At 32.2% G+C, this 18799-nt stretch overlaps 2 protein-coding genes and 1 long non-coding RNA gene across 3 annotated transcripts; 2 read left to right on the top strand and 1 right to left on the bottom strand.

Moving 5' to 3' along the window:
* The first annotated feature begins 463 nt into the window (after positions 1 to 463).
* On the top strand, positions 464 to 5247 carry LOC143047261 (uncharacterized). The gene is made up of 2 exons (XM_076220286.1): positions 464 to 821; positions 2123 to 5247. Exons 1-2 carry the CDS (start codon positions 599 to 601, stop codon positions 5152 to 5154), a joined length of 3255 nt encoding a protein of 1084 aa, XP_076076401.1. The 5' UTR covers positions 464 to 598; the 3' UTR covers positions 5155 to 5247.
* A 1749-nt stretch (positions 5248 to 6996) lies between these two features.
* LOC143047262 (ectonucleotide pyrophosphatase/phosphodiesterase family member 5-like) lies at positions 6997 to 14799 on the bottom strand. The gene is made up of 4 exons (XM_076220287.1): positions 13674 to 14799; positions 12240 to 12407; positions 10936 to 11184; positions 6997 to 10389 (listed from the first exon to the last, which is right to left on the bottom strand). The coding sequence occupies exons 1-4, from the start codon at positions 14542 to 14544 to the stop codon at positions 10211 to 10213; spliced, it is 1467 nt and encodes a 488-aa protein (XP_076076402.1). The 5' UTR covers positions 14545 to 14799; the 3' UTR covers positions 6997 to 10210.
* Positions 14800 to 17877: 3078 nt separating this feature from the next.
* Positions 17878 to 18540, top strand: LOC143047265 (uncharacterized). Its single transcript, XR_012969473.1, has 2 exons — positions 17878 to 18017; positions 18383 to 18540. It is a non-coding gene; the product is annotated as an uncharacterized LOC143047265 (long non-coding RNA).
* Positions 18541 to 18799: the final 259 nt, after the last annotated feature.

Raw genomic sequence — 18799 nt, 5'->3', positions numbered from 1 at the left:
GTAAATGATTGTTGAATTTGTTACATTCATTGGTTATTAGTTTCCTTTATTTTATCAAAATTATTTGCTAAATGGTCAATTCATACATCCATATGCGAATAAAGAGTAGAGGACCAAACCAATATGTTAGGAGTGGGACATTTAAACAGTCAATGCAGCACCAAACAAACCTCCACTTCCCCTTAATCCGCCTCTGATTTTATTTTTTTAAAGAAAAGATAATCAAGATTATTGGAATCTATATAAAAAAACCTCTTTGTATGGAAGAATATATGATACATTAATACACGTCTCTTGCATGAATCCCCACATGCATGGCTTCATTGAAATTCTAATTTAACCATGTTGAGATTTTAGCGGTGAGTTTATTTGAAAGATATTCGAGACGGCGTTCTGTACGAACCTGATATGTTTTGGTTGATTAAATTCTGTTATTTAAATAGAAACTGTTCGCTTCAAAAATGGGTCAATACCCCATTTACCTGTTCATAATTTAAATCTATAATATACTACGTGTACAACAAACCGGCAGATTGTGAAAATTTTATAAAATTAATCTACATAGCAATCAACTGCTCCAACTCGAAGGAAACTCGACATGGATGAATCAAACGGAAACAAAATAAACGATAACATTGGAATATCTGACCGGAATAATGGCGGACAAAATGATGTGAAAGACAATAAAGATGATACTGGAGAGGTGAATGTATGTTCTTTTGATATGGATTGTGTTGCAAAATGTGAATTGGAATACGAAGGAATAAACAACAAGAAGGTGCAAGAAAATAGACCGCCATCGACAAAAGATACAAAAAGAGGTACTATAATTTTCGGATTTTTTTTATTGTACTGATAGTTGAATGCATATGGTGACGCACAAAACATCATATAGGTTAAATGAAAGAAAAGGTATGAATGAGAAATACATTATATAAAATGTACGTACTTCACTTAAATAAAAGAAGCACGTGATAAAAATCTGGGAGACAATGCAAAGAGGAAACACACAATCTGATCAAGATTACAAGAAACACTGGCTAATATTGTTTGTTTGTCTTTTCGCAAAAGGTCAGAGTATCATTGTAGCACTCGGTCATTTAATAATCCTATGATAACCCTGACTTTATAAATACTCATTATTAATGAATACAAAGGATTTAAACAAGTTTCGACGGCCCGCTCCTAATCTCTTTTTGTATGAGCCCAATTTCTATAGTAGGTAAAGCGCGTTTAAAAAGACAGCCACATGCACTATCTGTTCATAAAACCGCCTCAAACGTTGTAGTTTCTGCCTTCCAATTACGTTATTAGATTAAACGATAAATAACTGTCTATATTTGATTTGCATGTGTTCCAGTTAGTAACAAAGCCTATAAACTAAATTCTACTGAAAGTTCTTCAATTGATTACAGTACTAGTATTCGAGAGAAAGATGTTTTAGTTTATCGTATTTTGTAGAACAATTTCTCATCCGTCGCTAGCAAAACTGTCAATCAATATCTAACACTGTTACATCAGGAAATGTAGAGTGTCGTCCCTTATAACTGTCCCTCTGGTATCTTTCGTCCCTCTTTTATAAGGTATGATTGCAACATCGAATAATTGAGGTCCTCTAGTCAAATACAACCAGTTTTTTTTGCGTGTGAACTGAATTCAACAATACTCCGGCATGCAACACTATGTGCTTTCAAGACATTATTTACATAACTGAGATTCGATTATAAAAAGTATTCAACTCCTGACAAGTCATGCAATAATAAATGTGCTACTCGCATTCGTTATTCAATGTGTTCTTTTTTAGGTCCCATTCAATAGGAATTTGGGTTTTGGCAATTACCATTTAACAGTTATCTGCATATTGAGTATATATATATATATATATAAATAAGAAGATGTGGTATGCTTGCAAATGAGACAACTCTCTACAAGAGACAATGGAATATGTAGACAGCTCTCTCACAAGCAAGAAACCATAACTAAAAATATAAGGGCCTACACTACAGGCACGGGGACACATTCAGTATTCACTAGTTCTTCCAATTCTAGTTGTTTTAGCCATGGTGTTGTCAGTCTAATAATTCTCTACCTTACATTTGTTTTTATTTCTTAACTCTTTCAGATGTTGACAGAGAGGCGAGTCCAACATTACCAGTGGAATGGGACAACACGGCAGATATTCCAACTTTACACTTTTCATTTATTGTAAACCTACTTCTGCCTAAGCATTTGATATCGAAAAGACACCCAAAAGTAGAACAAGAAATTGACAAACTTAATACTAGAGGTCGTCAGCAGTATGGAGAAGATCCGCCATCAAAATACATTGCCGTTGGGAGTAGTGCAGAATGTTACGAAATTCCACGAATGATATCAAAAGAACCTCTTAAGATGCCAATAGGTGTTCAACACAGTGATATAGATGTTCTTGTGGCATGGAATTCGCGACGCATTAGAGAACTCGACCTTCAAGCTTCTGATAAACAAAAAGTTGTTTTAGAAATAGAAGAAGTACATCCGGGTTACTGTAGACTGTTTATAAACGATCCAGAATCCGTTCTTCGGGGAGTTGATCCATCGACTGCAATATGGGTTGAAAAAAGGGGATTTTTTAATGCGAAAAAAGTTAGAGATGATATCAAAACTTTAATGGATCAAATTGGTTTCGAGCAATCAACCGATATTTCCAAGTTTATTGTAGATCAGAAAGGTCCAGCAGTTGGACTTGAAGACATCACTGCAAGAACTTTAAAATTGTTTCAATCGAGTACAAGCTTGCAACATCCTCGACAAGAGATGGTTGCCGCATTACCAATCTCGTGGCCCAAAATTGCAAATAATTGGACGTTTAGACAGAGAACAAACAATTGGTTGTCAGATACGTTAATGAAATCTATTGTTGACGAAGGATGCCATGTTGTTCCTGTCCCACATCGACACACCAAACATCCTGACATAGAATGGAGATTGTCGTTCGCAACGTCAGAAGTAAGGTTAGCCAAAGATGTTGTAACAGATGACCAAAGACAGTGTTATGTATATTTGAAATTACTGCGACAAGTAAAAATGAAAGGCTTAGATCTCCTCTCTTCCTATCACATGAAGACAGCTTTTCTTTACTCCTGTGAACGGCTTCCGACAGAGTGTTGGCATGAAAATCAAGGAGGATGTATTCTATACGTTCTCGATACTTTGATAGCATTTGTAAAAGACCGATGGCTTCCTAGTTATTTCATACCAGAAAATAATCTTCTTGATCATCTAACTGAAGATGAATTCAATCATCTTGATATGCTATTGGCTTCAATCCGAACGGACCCAATTTCCCCAGTGTTAGAGTTTACAGACACCAACATTATTGCAAACCAAAGTGCTGTGCTACCATTTAGACATTTTATTGGCCCAGTTTTAGATGATTTTAGAAGGTTCAAAGTTCACAGGAATAGAGAGGAATCAGCAAAAGAGTTTATTCATACACTTATTTCATTTGTTTCTGCATTTCTAGTTGATGATAAAGTAGAGGATTCAGTCCATTACTTGGCCGACCTTTACGACTTCCTTGGAACATGTGCACCAGCGGATTGTTTTAGCAAATATTTATATTCCTTTATTTCACAATGGAAAATAGTAACACAGTGCATCAGGTGTCTTGAGTTTTCCGTTGAGTTTTACGCAAACAAATATCCGGATATTAGAAATGTGAATCAGTACCTTGGTAACTTTTATCATGCTTACTCATGTCAACATCCGAAGGATTCTCAAATAAGCCGCCAACTACTTTCAAAGGCAACTGACTATTTCAATCGGTATATACAAGAGAAAGGATTGGTAGACTCTGTCAGAGTAGATTTTGCTCTCTGTAACTTGGCAGCTGGACGCACCGATATGTGCATTTCTCATTTGAAGGATTATGTCTATAGTAGCTGCGACACCCAAGACAATTATACTAATGTCAACGATACAAAAATCATAACATTAGAGAAAACTCTGAGAAAAGATTTAATCAGCCTGGTTGGAGACCCTATTAGAATGATTGTTTTGCCGTCTTTTCCACTTGCTTTATACCTGTTGTTAGTCGCATACCAAGCCGATAACAACATTAAAGGTTTACCTGATGAAATCTTAGATAAATTTCAACACTACTGTCAGCAATCTAACACGTTTTGGAGTAACTACTTACATGGTCTTTTCTTAACACATTTACAACTTTGGGGAGAAGCTGAGGTTGCTTTTCACAAAGCGAATACAATTACCGGATGTCAGTATTCAAAGTGGAAAGAAATTGCATGTCATATTGAGAATCTGTTGTCTAAGGGAAAGCATTCAGAAACCATTGAATATATGGAAGATATTTCTACTAAAGCATCTGGTGCAAGTCGTGATGCTGTGGTTCACACAGTAGCATTTCAGCTCAGTTCAGCAAGTAAGGCAGTCCAGTTTACCGATAACCTGGAAGATTTGAATCTATCAACGTTTAATGGAAATCTTGCATGTTTACATTTTGCATCAGCATTTGAGTATCCAGATGAATCAGATGAAAGAATAACTGCTTTAGTCAGAGCTGAAACATTGTTCTCTACATTCCTATCAGAAATACCGAATGAAGAGTCTGCTACTACGGTGGACTTTGCTGCATTTCTTTGTAACCAAGAAAGATGGTCGGAAGCGATCGATATTCTAGATTTGTTTCTATCTAAGGCAAATACAAATAAATGTAGCAATTCTTACGGAACTATGGAATATCTCACACTCGATGATTTTCTTAAAAAGGAAGTGGATATTCACACTAAAATGGAAGCTCCCTCAAGATCATTTGCCTATTATTATGCTATCAAATGCCTAGTGAAGTTAGGGGAACCAGATCAAAAGATAAAAGGCGTCAAGACTGCATTCAGTAAGTTCTGTGCAGAGATTAAAAACAGCAGATCATTCAGTCTTCTTGGATACAGTGAGATGCTTAGGGAAAACTGGTACAGGGCTGAACATTGGTTTTGCAAAGCTGTTGGAATGGCATGGGACTATACAGCTGCAAAACAAAATTTTAATTTGTGTAAATCGAAAAGGTCATCGAATATAAATGAAAAGTATGAGGAGAAATATATTCCTCTCTGTGTAGCAGCTGAATTGAATGGGATTATGCCATTGCAAATGTAAAACAATAATATATTTAGAGCTGAATAACATCAAACTCTATTTCAATGACTGATCTTATGTAACTGTAAATATGATAAAATTATTTCAAAACTATCATATGCATTTATATTCCTACATGTATGCAGTGTACAAGCCCTTTTGCAAAGATATAAACCCCTGCAGAAATGGAAGAAGAGAGGCAAGGGTAACAAATATGTAGGTACAAACTGCATGACAAGACTTACAATAGACTTAAACAAGTGTACTCTCACATTTGTTATGTAGATATAAAATGTGGTATGGGTGCCAATTAGACAACTCTCCATCCAAGTCACAATTTGTAAAAGTAAACCATTATAGGTCAAAGAACGGTCTTCAACACGGAGCCCTTGCTGTGACTGTCTAAAGAAGGCAACCTGTTATTCTTTGTGGTTTATGTCTATCATATGTGTTTTTCATAAATCGGAGTGTTATAAATACGTTTTTCTCATTGAAGTCCATATAGTGAGTGACCTTTAGTTTCGGTCACTGTCTGCGTCTTTCAGCTTTTTTATTTCTTAATACTTTACTTTTGGCATTATTTGGGTTTTATCAGCTAATTAAAATTTGTACACAAATTGGACTTTCAAACATTCTGGCCTCCATCATCACTCAATAGACATTAATAGCTTAAATGCACAAATGGGGCAGTGAAATTTATACCGTTAACGTCAATATTACAAATGAGTCGAAACCTCTGCTAGCGAATTGTTAAGACACCGAGGGATACAAGCAAGAAAAAAATCAAGACAGCAGAAGATTTTAAAGACCATCAAAGGTAAATGTATGCGAGAACAACTTACAAGTAGTATTATATAGTATTCTTCATATAGCAAGATCACTAATACGAACTGGTATAACCATATTTTGTTTTGCCATAAAGAGACAACGATAAAGGTTATAATAGCAATGCCGAAGTGAAGTCATTGAATCTTGTATTCTGTGGAATAAATATTGATTCACCTATTTTGTTCTTGGAATCATGACCAAAAATTGTTCGGTTATTTTCAGAACTATACACATTTGCTATTGAAATTGCCATGGACCTTGTTTCTCTGCACTATATTTGTCATGATGTTCAAAACCTACTTTTATAGACGCAATACAATAAGGGTTTTTCGCATTATTGAAGGCTGTATGGTTGCCTATAATTGCTAACACCCACTTCATTTGAACTTTGGTGGATATTTGTCTCATTGGCAATCATACCGCATTTCCTTTTTTCATATTCAAAAATAGAACTTTAATGGCTAGTTGTCATCATTGACAATTATACCACAGTTCGTTGTTTCATATTCAAAATATAGTTTCTGATATAAGAGTGTCAGAAGTCATAATTTACTAGTACAATCAAGAAAGTATACTCATTAGTTTACTTGCAACTATGTGCATTATTAGATTGGTTCATTAATAGACATTTTATATTATGCCTCACATCTATTTTCGTTCATACTTTGTCCAATTAAGCATATGTTGAATAAAATACAGTTTAGCAAGAGCCTTTACTTTTTTCTATTATAAATTTGGCATTTTATGAAATTTTCTGACATTTGAAATATTACGACTAAGTGTAACTTCTGCATTGGAACCATAAGTGTAGTGTATCTGAATCCCATAATTAAGTTCTTAATTTTTTCATGGACTTTTGTTTGTCTTTTGACATTTCTTTTGAAAATCTGCAAACATTTATATTGAATGGTAGAGCTGATGACTGAAGATTTGATAGTTTGAAATTTTATATATGTGTTGTGTTTCTCTTATGATGTGTATACTATTATAATAATAACGACTTTTCTGGGTAATCACATGACAAAGTGAACTCTCTTTTAAATATAACTTGTTTTAATTATTAAAAATAACCATTTAAATATATAAAAAAATAATATTTCTCACAAAATATAAAAATGAACTTCCAGTATGTTATATAACAATACACATTCAAATTAAAACAATCAATATAAACATAAACAAAATATATAAAATATGTACACTACCTCTCAGAATTTGGTTTTTAAGAATATAATTTGTATCCCTTTCATCAAAATTATACCAGAATAATTAAGAAGACCCCGTTATAATTAACAGATAAATACTTTTAAACAACAGTAAAACCTAATACAGCTTACTTTTCATTTGTCATGACAATTTGTGAAGCGCTTACAGAGTTCAGATATTTCTTTTATGACATATTACATTGCTATGAATTCTCCAACCCATTCAATCTGTATCTGAACTGGATTTTCTTGTTGTATTGAAGACAAATTGATTGGCTTTCAGCTGATTTCTGCTTTTTGTCTCATGAACACATTACCTTTTTTCGTTGTCTATTCTATTATATATATAGTTCCTTTAACTTATAAGAGTATAAAAATCTTAAACTGCTAATTCTAAAGAAATTGATAATTTTAGTTAACTGCTACGCAAATACCTTGAAATTCGAACATCCCAATACAAAAAACACATTATAAAATTTCATCTGCAAAAAAAAACAAATAATGAAAGCACATTCAATATAATAAGTTAAATAACACATAGCTGAGAGGGTGATACAGCAGATTGTACCCCAAGAAAACATTGTCAACCACGGGGAAGCCAAGGTTGACAATGGTTTTTGAGAGTACCAATCTGCTCTATCATTAGATACAGAAGAGATACTACATAGATTTTTTTTAAACTATTCAGGGGAGGGTAGGAAGTCCCCTTTTTTTTTTTACCCCACCATGTAAAAATTTTTAATTGGATATTCCTTTTTGGGCCAGGTGAGCTAAACAGTGGTATATGATTGCCAATAAGAAAACTCCCCAACAGAGACCAATTGACATAGAACTTAATAACTATAAGTCATGGTACTGCCTTTTTAAACAATGAGCAAAATTCATACTGCATAGTAAGCTATAAAAGACCCCCGCGATGTAAAAGGTAAAACTGTACAAGGGCTGTATGTCAAGGTCTTAAAAAACTCCCATCATCAGGTAAAACAATTCAAAGCAGACACTTAAAGCCTCCCCCCCCCCCCCCCCCCAACATGGGAGTAACAGTGCGACATAAGGACAAACTATAGTAATCAGTTAAAAAGAACTTAGTCAAAGTGCAATATATGAAACTGTGAATTCAAAAACCCACCAGATTAAGGCTTGACCAAATAAAACTATGAAAATTGGTATCAATGAATAAAAAAGCTTTCACCATTCTGCATAACATTCAAAGCAATTATAAAATACAATGTTGATAGTAATATCATTTTCATGAGACCAATTTTACAGTGAATTGTCCTTTATATAATGAACAGAGGACTTTATTATTTAATAAAGTTTTTGTACTAATTTTAAAGAACTACCTAAGCATCTAAGGATAAGAAATATTTTTGGCTGTTCACAAATGAGCATTTACCAACTCTCATGTGCCTAGGAAATTACATTATTAACGGTTTAGAAGTAAGATCCAGATGTAAACAAAATATATGAAATAATATTTATCATTATAGAATTTAATTTAAAAGTTATATAAAACACATGTTGTGTTATGCTCTGATCCTGTCCATAACGTTATGGTATGGTATTAGTTTTCTGTTTTGCTTTTTCCAATCATATTGTCATAATATTGTAGTAAAATGATGCCCTTTATGGGTTCTTGATTTCTCATCTTATCTTATCTTATCTTATTATAATTATGCTATGGACAGTTTCATGATTTCTAGCTTATTGTTTACTATACATAGCTACAAATTAATAAAATCATCTTTATTTGTACAAAAGTCCATGTATTTTACAGTGACAAGAAAGTTAAATGACTATTGGTCCCATTAAACTTGAAAAAAGAGAAACTTATTATAAATCCATAAATCGATCTGCTCAGACAATTTTTGTAAGGAACTCAGATTTTGCAGGGTTAGGGTTACCCATAGTTAGTAAAAACTCAGTGTATAATGTCTTGTTATAGAAAGGCAAAATGCAATGGCATGATTTCAAAAGATCTTAGATTGGGGAAAAAACTGATCATTGAAAAAAAAAAGAAGATATTTTCCAGGTAAAAAAGTGATACTTTAAAGGTCAAGGCTACTATAAACAAATGATATATAAAACCAACAGGATTTAAAAAAATGAGGAAAAATAATGGCTAGGGGCATCTGTTTGGATATATGAGATGCATAAATAATCAGCCATGTCCTATTGGAATCACAAATCTAAATATAATGCATGGAAAAGTGCCACATGAACATGATGAACTGCAAGTTAAAAAACCCTTCTTTGAGGAGGACGTATTGGTGACTTATTTCATTGCAATAATTTTATTTATCAAACTTTTTCTAATTTTTGAGTGCTAGTTAAAATTTCTGAGCGTCACCACATTGGACCAATATGCAGGGACCATTTTATTATCAATGGATTCTTTTCCTGTTAATGCGTTCCCTATTTGCCACTGGACATTAATAAAAAAAATCTATCAATAAAAAGGCTGAAAGCATCAAAACCCTCATTTATATTTCTGGAATATAATAAGCATGATTTCCCCTTGGCATCCCTAAACTTAAAAAACCCATTATAAATGTATAAAATCTAAATCTAATTAGAGAGACACACCTGAGACCTCATACAGCATGGTCATTACACCTATAATAATACTACATCTATTCAAAAACTTTTCAACATATGTTGAAAAACTATACAATTCACAACCAGTTTGCTATGCTAATAGCTGTACCCAGAAATTGAGGTAACTCTCAAAATAAATTAGTTAACTCGCATTATGGTTTTTTGCCTGACTAAGAAATATTTTCCCTAAAAAACTCCAACATTTTTTTTCAGTTTTTAGACACTATCAAATTCTTTTTTTCCTCCAAAATTTAGCACTACCAGGAATCGGGAAAATCTGGATTTAAAATATATTTTTGTCATCTGCTTAACCATAATATTTTTTTTTCATCAAATTAGGGATCAGAATATTTTTTTATGAAAAAAACATAACACCCTCCCCGCCATGATGTTAATTGGTTGTTGTCTAAGACAAAAATTGTCAATATTTCATGTGTAATGCCCCTTTAAAATTCATCCTCTTCCTCTTCACCGTTGCTCCCATACAGCAAGGATGATTGTCCAAATTCTGAATGGTTGATGATTTTTCTGTTCACTTGTACATATTGTTTTATTCGTCCTTGTCTGCATGCACCTATTGCATACAGCCCTCCAACAAAGGCAACAAATATTACTACCACTAGAACTGAAAAATATACCCAAAAGATAAATATCTCATTATTAAATTTATTTATTAAGAAAGACAGACATTTCAACAAAAATTCCATTGAATGAAATTTAAAATTTCAGCAATTATAATAAAATAATGATTTTTAAACATTTTTTTTTACTCTGTCATTGGAGAAAAAAACTAAATCAAATCATATTACAGTAATCTCTCATTTTAAGACATACATGTGTATAAAATTGAAGGAAGTATGGTAATTGTTTATTTATGTGTAATTTGGTCTCTTGTGAAGGGTTGTCTTATTGGCAATCATACCACATTTTATTTTTCACATATATATACATATATATGTAATATAAACGAGTCTAAATTGAAAACTACGTTCAAACCTATGATTGCGTTGGATAAAAACCGCAATTTGTATACGAGTGCATGTAAGACAAATTTCGTTGTAGAAGGGTCTAAAAACAGCACAAACAACATTTAACATATATATACAATAACTTAGTGAATAACATTTCTATTGATTTAAAAATTTGAAGATAGTGAACACTTTTTACTTACATGTGACGCCAGTGAATTGGAATGTAGATGCATGTGGTGATGGAGGATGGGATAAAATATGCAGTACATTTTTAAGTGTTCCGTTATTAGGTGCTGGTTCAATCCCAAGTATATGGCACATCAAGGAATAGATGTCAACAGAGTTGAATGGATCTGCATTCTTCAATCCTTTCTTGAAAGCTGGACCAAAGGCAATAAAAAATGGACGCATATCTGGAACTTTCTCTGGATCAAATCCATGAGCTCCTCCTACCAAAAAAAATATATACCTAAACAATAATGTATTGTAAGTACACAGAATCCCCGTTGGCATTATCACTTTCTATGTTAAGTGGACTGTGAAAAGGGGGGTAAAAAATCTAACTTGGCAATAAAATTAGAAAATTGATATCATAGAGAATATCTGTACTAATTTTCCAATTGATAGGACTTCATCTGATTAATGAACAGAAGCACAGAATGAAAAACATAGTGTCCCTCTACTTTTGCACGATTGCTCAAACCTAAAAATTTCAAAGTTAATATATAAATACTTGAATACATATACTTGAAGAGTTATTTGACCAAAACAGACCTAAAAATAATAGCCAATTTCACCTTCGGTCAAATTTGTCTGAGGTATTTAGAATACATGTATAAATTTTACTCTGACATCTTGATTCAGAAAAGACATTTTTCTTTCAAATTATCATTACCATATAAACATGTGTCATCCTACACTTTTATCATTAAAATCAACATACTTGCGAAATGAATGAATTCAAGGGTAATATATATTAGATTTTCAATGCATTGATTGTTAGGTATCTGACAGCTACAAGCCACAATGTGAAGCAAAAAAAAACCCTATATGTTACTTACTCAAGACAAAGAATGATTGTATAGGGGAGGGTTGAGATCTCACAAAACATGTGTAACCCCACCATATTTTGGGTATGTGTCAAGTCAGGAGCCTCTATCCTTAGTTAGTCTTGTATGATTTTTAATTTTCCCTTTTCCATTCTCAATTTTTTTGTTAATGTTTGTGATATTCTTGATAAGTATACATATATGCTCATGTCTCAAAGTTTTGATACTAAAATTACAGAGTAACTAAGCAGGGTGATATAGACACTTAGTACTAAAATCTTTAAAACAAGACTGTCTTCTTTGCAATATTCTTTTTTCAATGTAAATTAGCGTATATACATATATCATGTATATACTTATGTTTGTATTGGCCTTGCAACTTAATAAAAAATGAAATAAAACTACATCATTTGTACATGTGTCAAAAGTATTTCTGGTAATTTTGTGTAGCTTACTTTGTTTAGTACTTTTCAATATATATCCTTTCTTTGCTTCAAGCACAAACTCTGATATTCTTCTGTTATCACTATAGTGCAGTGCCTTAGAGCTTTCACCCCCTTTTCTGTATAAGGTTATGTTGGGAATTTTCCTCAGTTTTGCATACAGTTCTTCTCTTGTACTGTCTAAAAATCAGAATTTATTGAAACAAGCTTTCAGCTAAAAATGATTTTATTTATAAACATGATAAATAATAAGATGTGTTAAGAGTGCCAATGTGACAACTCTTTTATCCAAGGCATAATGTATAAAAAGTTAACAATTATAGGTCGAAGTACAGCCTTCATCACAGCACCTTCACCGTGTATCATAAGTACAGCGGATATAGGTACTAACCAAGCAGAAGTGAGTGATTTTGACCTTACATGGTAACGAAAATCTTTATCAGAAATGTATGATAAAAACTTAAACCTAATTTAGGAAATGTTAGCTACATGCACATTGTATGCATAAATGATGAATGCTACATGTAGTTCATACTAAAATATTTATTATTTATAGTGAAAGAAAAATTAAACCTTAGCCATGGTGTATGTATGGCTAACCCTATTTAGATGATTAGTTTTTATCATAAATTTCTAAGTAATTTCCAGATTTCTTTAACCTTAATTCTACATTCAATATCTACTTTTTCATTTTTATTTGGTATTTTAAAAAACAACTGTGCAGAAGTTGTGTGAAGTATCACTTTTTCTATCTGATGTTTCCGCCTACCATTGAATATACAATAAGATATAAAATGTACATGTACATGTATGAGACTAATATTAACTGAATCAAAATTAGTTAAATAATACCATGAATACAAAAGAATAATACATGTAAACATGTCTTTGTACATGTATTATTAGGTCAAAGGACACAGTTATTGTCCTTTGGTTTTCATTGTCTATGAATATAGACCCTATAACTAGAGTGAACAGTGCTTGCAATTTTTTGATACACTTTCCCAATTTCATGAATTTATTTCTTGATATTTAATGCATGAAATATTAAGAAGTAAGGCATTTAAGGGGATGAAATTACATGTTAAAAAAATTTGGGTGCTGAATCTTTATGTTTTAAAGTAGTGATTTGTTCCAGTTAGAAAAAGGTCAAATTTGATTATGTCTGAAACTGTCAAACTGAATTTTTGACCCCCTTAACATAGCATTGTCAATATTTTGAGTTAGAGCTGGTAGAAGATTCTATCATTTAGATATAATTCGTCCCATTTAGTAGTACACTACACTGTTAAAAACTTTTTGAGATAAAGTAGGTGTGATTTAAAAAAAGAATTGAATTTATTGTCTATAAAAAATGCATTAAAAATACAATGTAACTGTGTTCTCAGGCCTCATGGAATATTGGTACATGTACAAATGTATCTCTAACATGTATTAATAATATACCTTTTGATGGATTCAAGCAAGTTACTATACTGTTTAAGCCAACTCTAGCAATATAAAGTGTCTTACTAACATACTGATCTATTTTTATTAGCTGACTTGTACTGATATCAGTATGACCATGATCAGAAGTTATTATAATATTCATATCATCAAATAAATGTTCATCTATCAGCCTTTTCTTCAGATAGCCTAAAGTTTTGTCAAGTTCATAAATTATATCTTTAACTTCTTTGCTGTCTGGTCCATGTACATGTGCTACTTCATCTGGTTCTGGAAAGTACAAAACTCCTAAATTAATCGGACGAATATTTGATTCATTTTTGGAAAACCATTCAATCAAATGATCAACTCTTTTATTCCAGTTGTATGTGAGGTTATAAATGTAACCACCTGGAATTACACGTGGCATATATGACTTCATTTCAGCAACGCCACCAGGCCACAAAACAACACCACTATCTCGTGATTGACCTGCTTTGTAATTTGTCACCCATATAGGTTCTGATCCCATGTCAAACCATTTAGACTCAAAATTTTGTCGGTAATTTTCTTCATGGAATGTATCTTGCAAATATGGATCCCAAAAACTGTTACTGACTATACCATGGCTCTCAGGATACAGACCAGTAACAATTGTCATATGATTTGGATATGTAACACTGGGAAAAACATTTCGAATATATTTCACATTTACACCTCCTGTTTTAAAAAAGTTAAAATTTGAAATATTCCCCTTGTTTAGGTTGTCAAGGAAATTATATCTCATACCATCCATTGAAATCAATATAAGCTTTGGTATTTTTACTTCTGTTGACAGACATATTGTTTGAACTGTCAACAGCATGAATGTCAGAACATCCGCTGTTTTCATACTGCTGTTTCACTTTTGGTTTACTCGCTAATTTACTGCGTTTGTGGTTGTAACATGTTGAGGGTGATTGTGAAAAGTTACGACTTTGTCATGATTTATTTGCTCGCTTTTTATCTACTAGTAATTCATGCAGCATTGATAACTTATATCAAGAGAAAGCTCTAAAGTCAAACTTGTTGAAATTCGTCTGTTTTCTCTCTCGCTCAATGTCAATATTCAACTAAGTTGATACATCGTGTAAATACGTTATATCAAGCTCAGATACAACCTAGAAAAGAAAATTCTAAACACTTGCGCGTTGACGGACATTTATCCGACGAAACGTGTTACAACTCCGGAACTTATTTCCTTGAATATTTTTGATTAACTTTGGTTCTTTTTTTTTTTTTTTAATTTGGTGGATTTTTTTTAAAAGAAATATTTAAGCTGACAATGATACATTCTATAAATGTCTGGATTTTTTTTAGAAGAAATATTTATGCTAGCAATACTATATATTCTATAATAGTTAACAAAAGTACCAGGATTATAATTTTGACAGAACTTGGCTATTTGACCGGCACCGGCAAAATAGCAAATTTGCTATTTAGCCGGAACTGAATAAAACTGTTCATTGGTGTGATTAGTAGAGAATAAAAAAAGATTGATAATAATTTAAAATCATTTTATTACAATATCAAGCATTAATAAAAATAAGTACAATCATAAATAAAATAATTTATAACTTTATAATATTAATTAAAAGCATGATCACTCCTTTGTAAATACATCATTAAATATATTTTTTTCTAAAATATTTATAAAAAAGTTGATTTTCAAATCCGTAAAATCTATGGTTTAAATATCCTGCCAGTGATAAAAATAGTGATATCGGCAAAACTACATCATAAAACAGACATGACAGACGATATTAATAGTTGTTTGCTATGCATTTCAAATGTACACGTGATTTAACATTTGCGATTGTTACAAAACCAATTCTTTGCCTTTGGAAGTTGTTCAAGTTAGTCTAGCACAAGATAAATGTTGCCACTCCAAACAGGAACTACACATTACATTGGCTTCCTTTTAATCTACATCATGTGTGCATATGTTACATATGTATATAGGATTCTTTTTTTTTTCTCTTTATATACAGTGTACGCTCTAAAAAGCCTGGGTGTAGCTAGGCCAAATTGATGTGTACTCAAAGTTGGGGGTAAGTCATACGGCGAGGGGTCATGGGGTCGCCGCTCAAAGACCCCAGAAGCTCTGGTGTTAATAGTGAAAAATCCTACATTCTCGCAATTTCCTGGGATTTATATCATATTTTCAGCAGTTATATATCAACTTTTCAAACTAAATATATGATAAAAAAATTGAACAATAGAGAAAAACAAACTTCTAATGTGTATTGGGTTGAGCTAGATTGGATGGTAAGGAACAGCGTCCGTGCAACTTACATGATATTTTTCAAATGAGAACATACATAATTAAATACAATTACATTTCTCTATGTTTCAGGTTTTTTTCAACTTTTACTTCTCAAATATAATTCTAAAAATCAAGGACCATTTCCTTTCCATTCTTATACTGAAAAAAAAAAAAATATGTCCGATGATTTTTTTGATTTTTTTCACGGTTTATGTTTTACAGACCAAGCCAGATAATCGCTTGATTATAGACAAGACAAATGCTTAATTAAAGTCTCACCACTTGTTACATATAAAATATACAGCTTTTTAAAACACAAGTTAGCATTGCCAACAAGAGCCGGTGCCGGTCTCTATTAAGAGTTATGAGAGACTATAAAACAATTTTTCGTAAATCATAATACAAATACAAGTCAACTATCATGAGTATAAAATACATTTTCGCATTATTGAAATTTCAGCAGATTTTGGCAGTATAAAATATCATATTTTCATTTGTAAAAAGAAATATAAATTTTTCATCATCATACATCACGGTGGGTATGGTTGTCCTGCGAGAGAACGTTCTGTGCTGGTGATTCGGTCCTGACGGGTGCTGGTGATCAACATGATCAATGAAAAAATGTAAACAAAGACGAAAATGATGATTTTTGACGTTTTCACTCATAAAAAATTGAATTAAACAGTTGAGATTTTTCAATTTTGTTTCTTATGGGTTCATATGTAAACCATTAAAAAGTTGACCCTCCAAACTGTTTCAGTAAGCGTAACACAAAAATGCTCATTTTCAGAAAATCAAGAACTGAAAAAATAAAACAAAAATGCTCATAGAGTCCGCTTTCTATACCGCAATCCACACGACAAAACTATTTTGTGAAAAAACATTGCAATTTATTAAAATGTAGCATTTTCTCAATTTACCCATGTCCTGATACTGTGCTGGTGGGTCCTGTCATTGTGCTGGTGGGTCCTGATACGGTGCTGGTGATTTTGGATAAGAAGTTGGTCATATTTGAAACAAATGTTAAAAAATCAATAAAATGGGCAGATAATTGTTGTCAATAGGATCTATGACTCCTATTTTAGTTCTTGTGCATCCATTTGGCTGTTTAATATGTATTTTCAAATGATCGTAACTTGTATTACATAATTACATAAAAGGGCCACATCTTTCGTCCAATATCAGATAACAAGATATAGTATCTAAAATAAGAATATTTTTATCAAGATATTAAATGCCCCTTACATTGATGCTTCAACAATGATCAAAGCCCATGCAGCATAAACATGTTTGTTAGCGCTCCGCATACCCCTCCCCACTTCCACCCAATCAACCCTCCTCATTTCATCCTTCATTGTTACAGTGGTGTACCAACACAACAATTTATCACATAAAATAATAACACAAAGACACACATTATTGAACAACGAATGCTCGCAGGTACTGAAAGCTAGTTCAAAGCCGCATTTTCAACTAATAGATAAACCGTGTTCTCATATACAAAAATCCCAATCGTGTCGATTAAAAAAGTCTCAAAACTTAAGTTCACATTTTAATGTTTGATGAAGCAGAACTTTAAAAGTGTGCAGTGAATCTTGTGCTCACAGTAGTTATTGTCATTATTATGTTTACATAAGACTTATAAAGGAATTAAGAAGGTACCAAGAAATATTTTACAGTTCAATTTAATGATCATGAATGGAAGGAAATGGTACGGAAGTTTACATATGACAAAAAGAAATTGATAGTATTTTTTGGAAAAAGACTTAAACGCTTCTTTGTATTACATAGTACAGCTCTTCTATAAAAGCATGCAAAAAAAAAAACTTTGATTGAGTGACTTGCTTACTATGTTTGCTTGGGAGTTTCAATACATACTGGGATTTGATTGGACAAACACAAACTGACAGGAATTGAAGTTGTAATGTCAATTTTCATAAACATATTTTTTGTCGATTCACTATTCATGTACAGTGATTATCGGAGAGTTCCGAATGAAAACAACGCCAATAACTTGACAAAATCTGTGTTGAATTTTTTGTGGAAATACTTCTAATTTGGTGAGTTTTTTGTATTGATATTATTGTATAAACCTTCCGTAACTTGTCTGAGTTGTATTGCTTAAGTTTAAGAACTTTTTTCAGTGAATATAGTTGTCAAAGTCCTCTCGGACGCAGGTTATATTTCTATAAATAGATATTACACAGGTTGTAAAGTGCGAATCGATAATTACATTTTTGTGTCAATGATGTTTCATTGATTTGTGGTTAATATTGTTTTTATGTATTTTCACTGGGTAAAACAAGATGTTTACAATTTTGGTATAGATAATTTGTTTATTGTTCTCTGGATAACATGTATTTTTGCAATGTTTTGAACTTTTATTATTCAAGTGAATGACAGTATTTTTCTGTTTTCCTTTCAGTAAATCGTATTCAACCTATCGTATTTGTATTAGAGAACATATTCGTATTGAGGAACGTAATATGGAACGATTATGATGTATTGAACTTTATTAGATTATATTTCGATGATTCACTGTGCTCACTGGATTTGATAAAGATTAATAAACTTTCTATGGAATACGCATTTGCATTTATTTCCACAACCTAGGATTCTAGCCAACACATTATTTACAAATTAGAACTCTTTATAGTCTAAGATGGATGACAAACAAGATATTGTGGATGAAAAACGTGAGAGAACACATACTGAAAAGGGACTAGAGTATACATTGACTTTGAAACAGGCTGAAAGATCAAGATTGATTAAGGCTTTAACTGTTACAAGTAATGATTTAAAAACTTTGATGCAACGTTCAACAGACCCAAATGAAGTTAAA

The sequence above is a fragment of the Mytilus galloprovincialis genome, chromosome 10 (assembly GCF_965363235.1).
Source record: "Mytilus galloprovincialis chromosome 10, xbMytGall1.hap1.1, whole genome shotgun sequence".
NCBI lineage: Eukaryota > Metazoa > Mollusca > Bivalvia > Mytilida > Mytilidae > Mytilus > Mytilus galloprovincialis.
The sequence above is the reverse complement of the archived record's forward strand: the minus strand, read 5'-3'. Positions and strand labels throughout refer to the sequence as shown.

Coding starts and splice junctions, on each gene's coding strand:
- LOC143047262 (XM_076220287.1), bottom strand. CDS start 14,544: ATGAAAACAGCGGATGTTCTGACATTCATGCTGTTGACAGTTCAAACA. Junction 11,185..12,239: donor ATTGAAAAGTACTAAACAAA/GTAAGCTACACA, acceptor TTTTTTTGGTAG/GAGGAGCTCATGGATTTGAT. Junction 10,390..10,935: donor CCAATTCACTGGCGTCACAT/GTAAGTAAAAAG, acceptor TATATTTTTCAG/TTCTAGTGGTAGTAATATTT.
- LOC143047261 (XM_076220286.1), top strand. CDS start 599: ATGGATGAATCAAACGGAAACAAAATAAACGATAACATTGGAATATCT. Junction 822..2,122: donor GACAAAAGATACAAAAAGAG/GTACTATAATTT, acceptor TAACTCTTTCAG/ATGTTGACAGAGAGGCGAGT.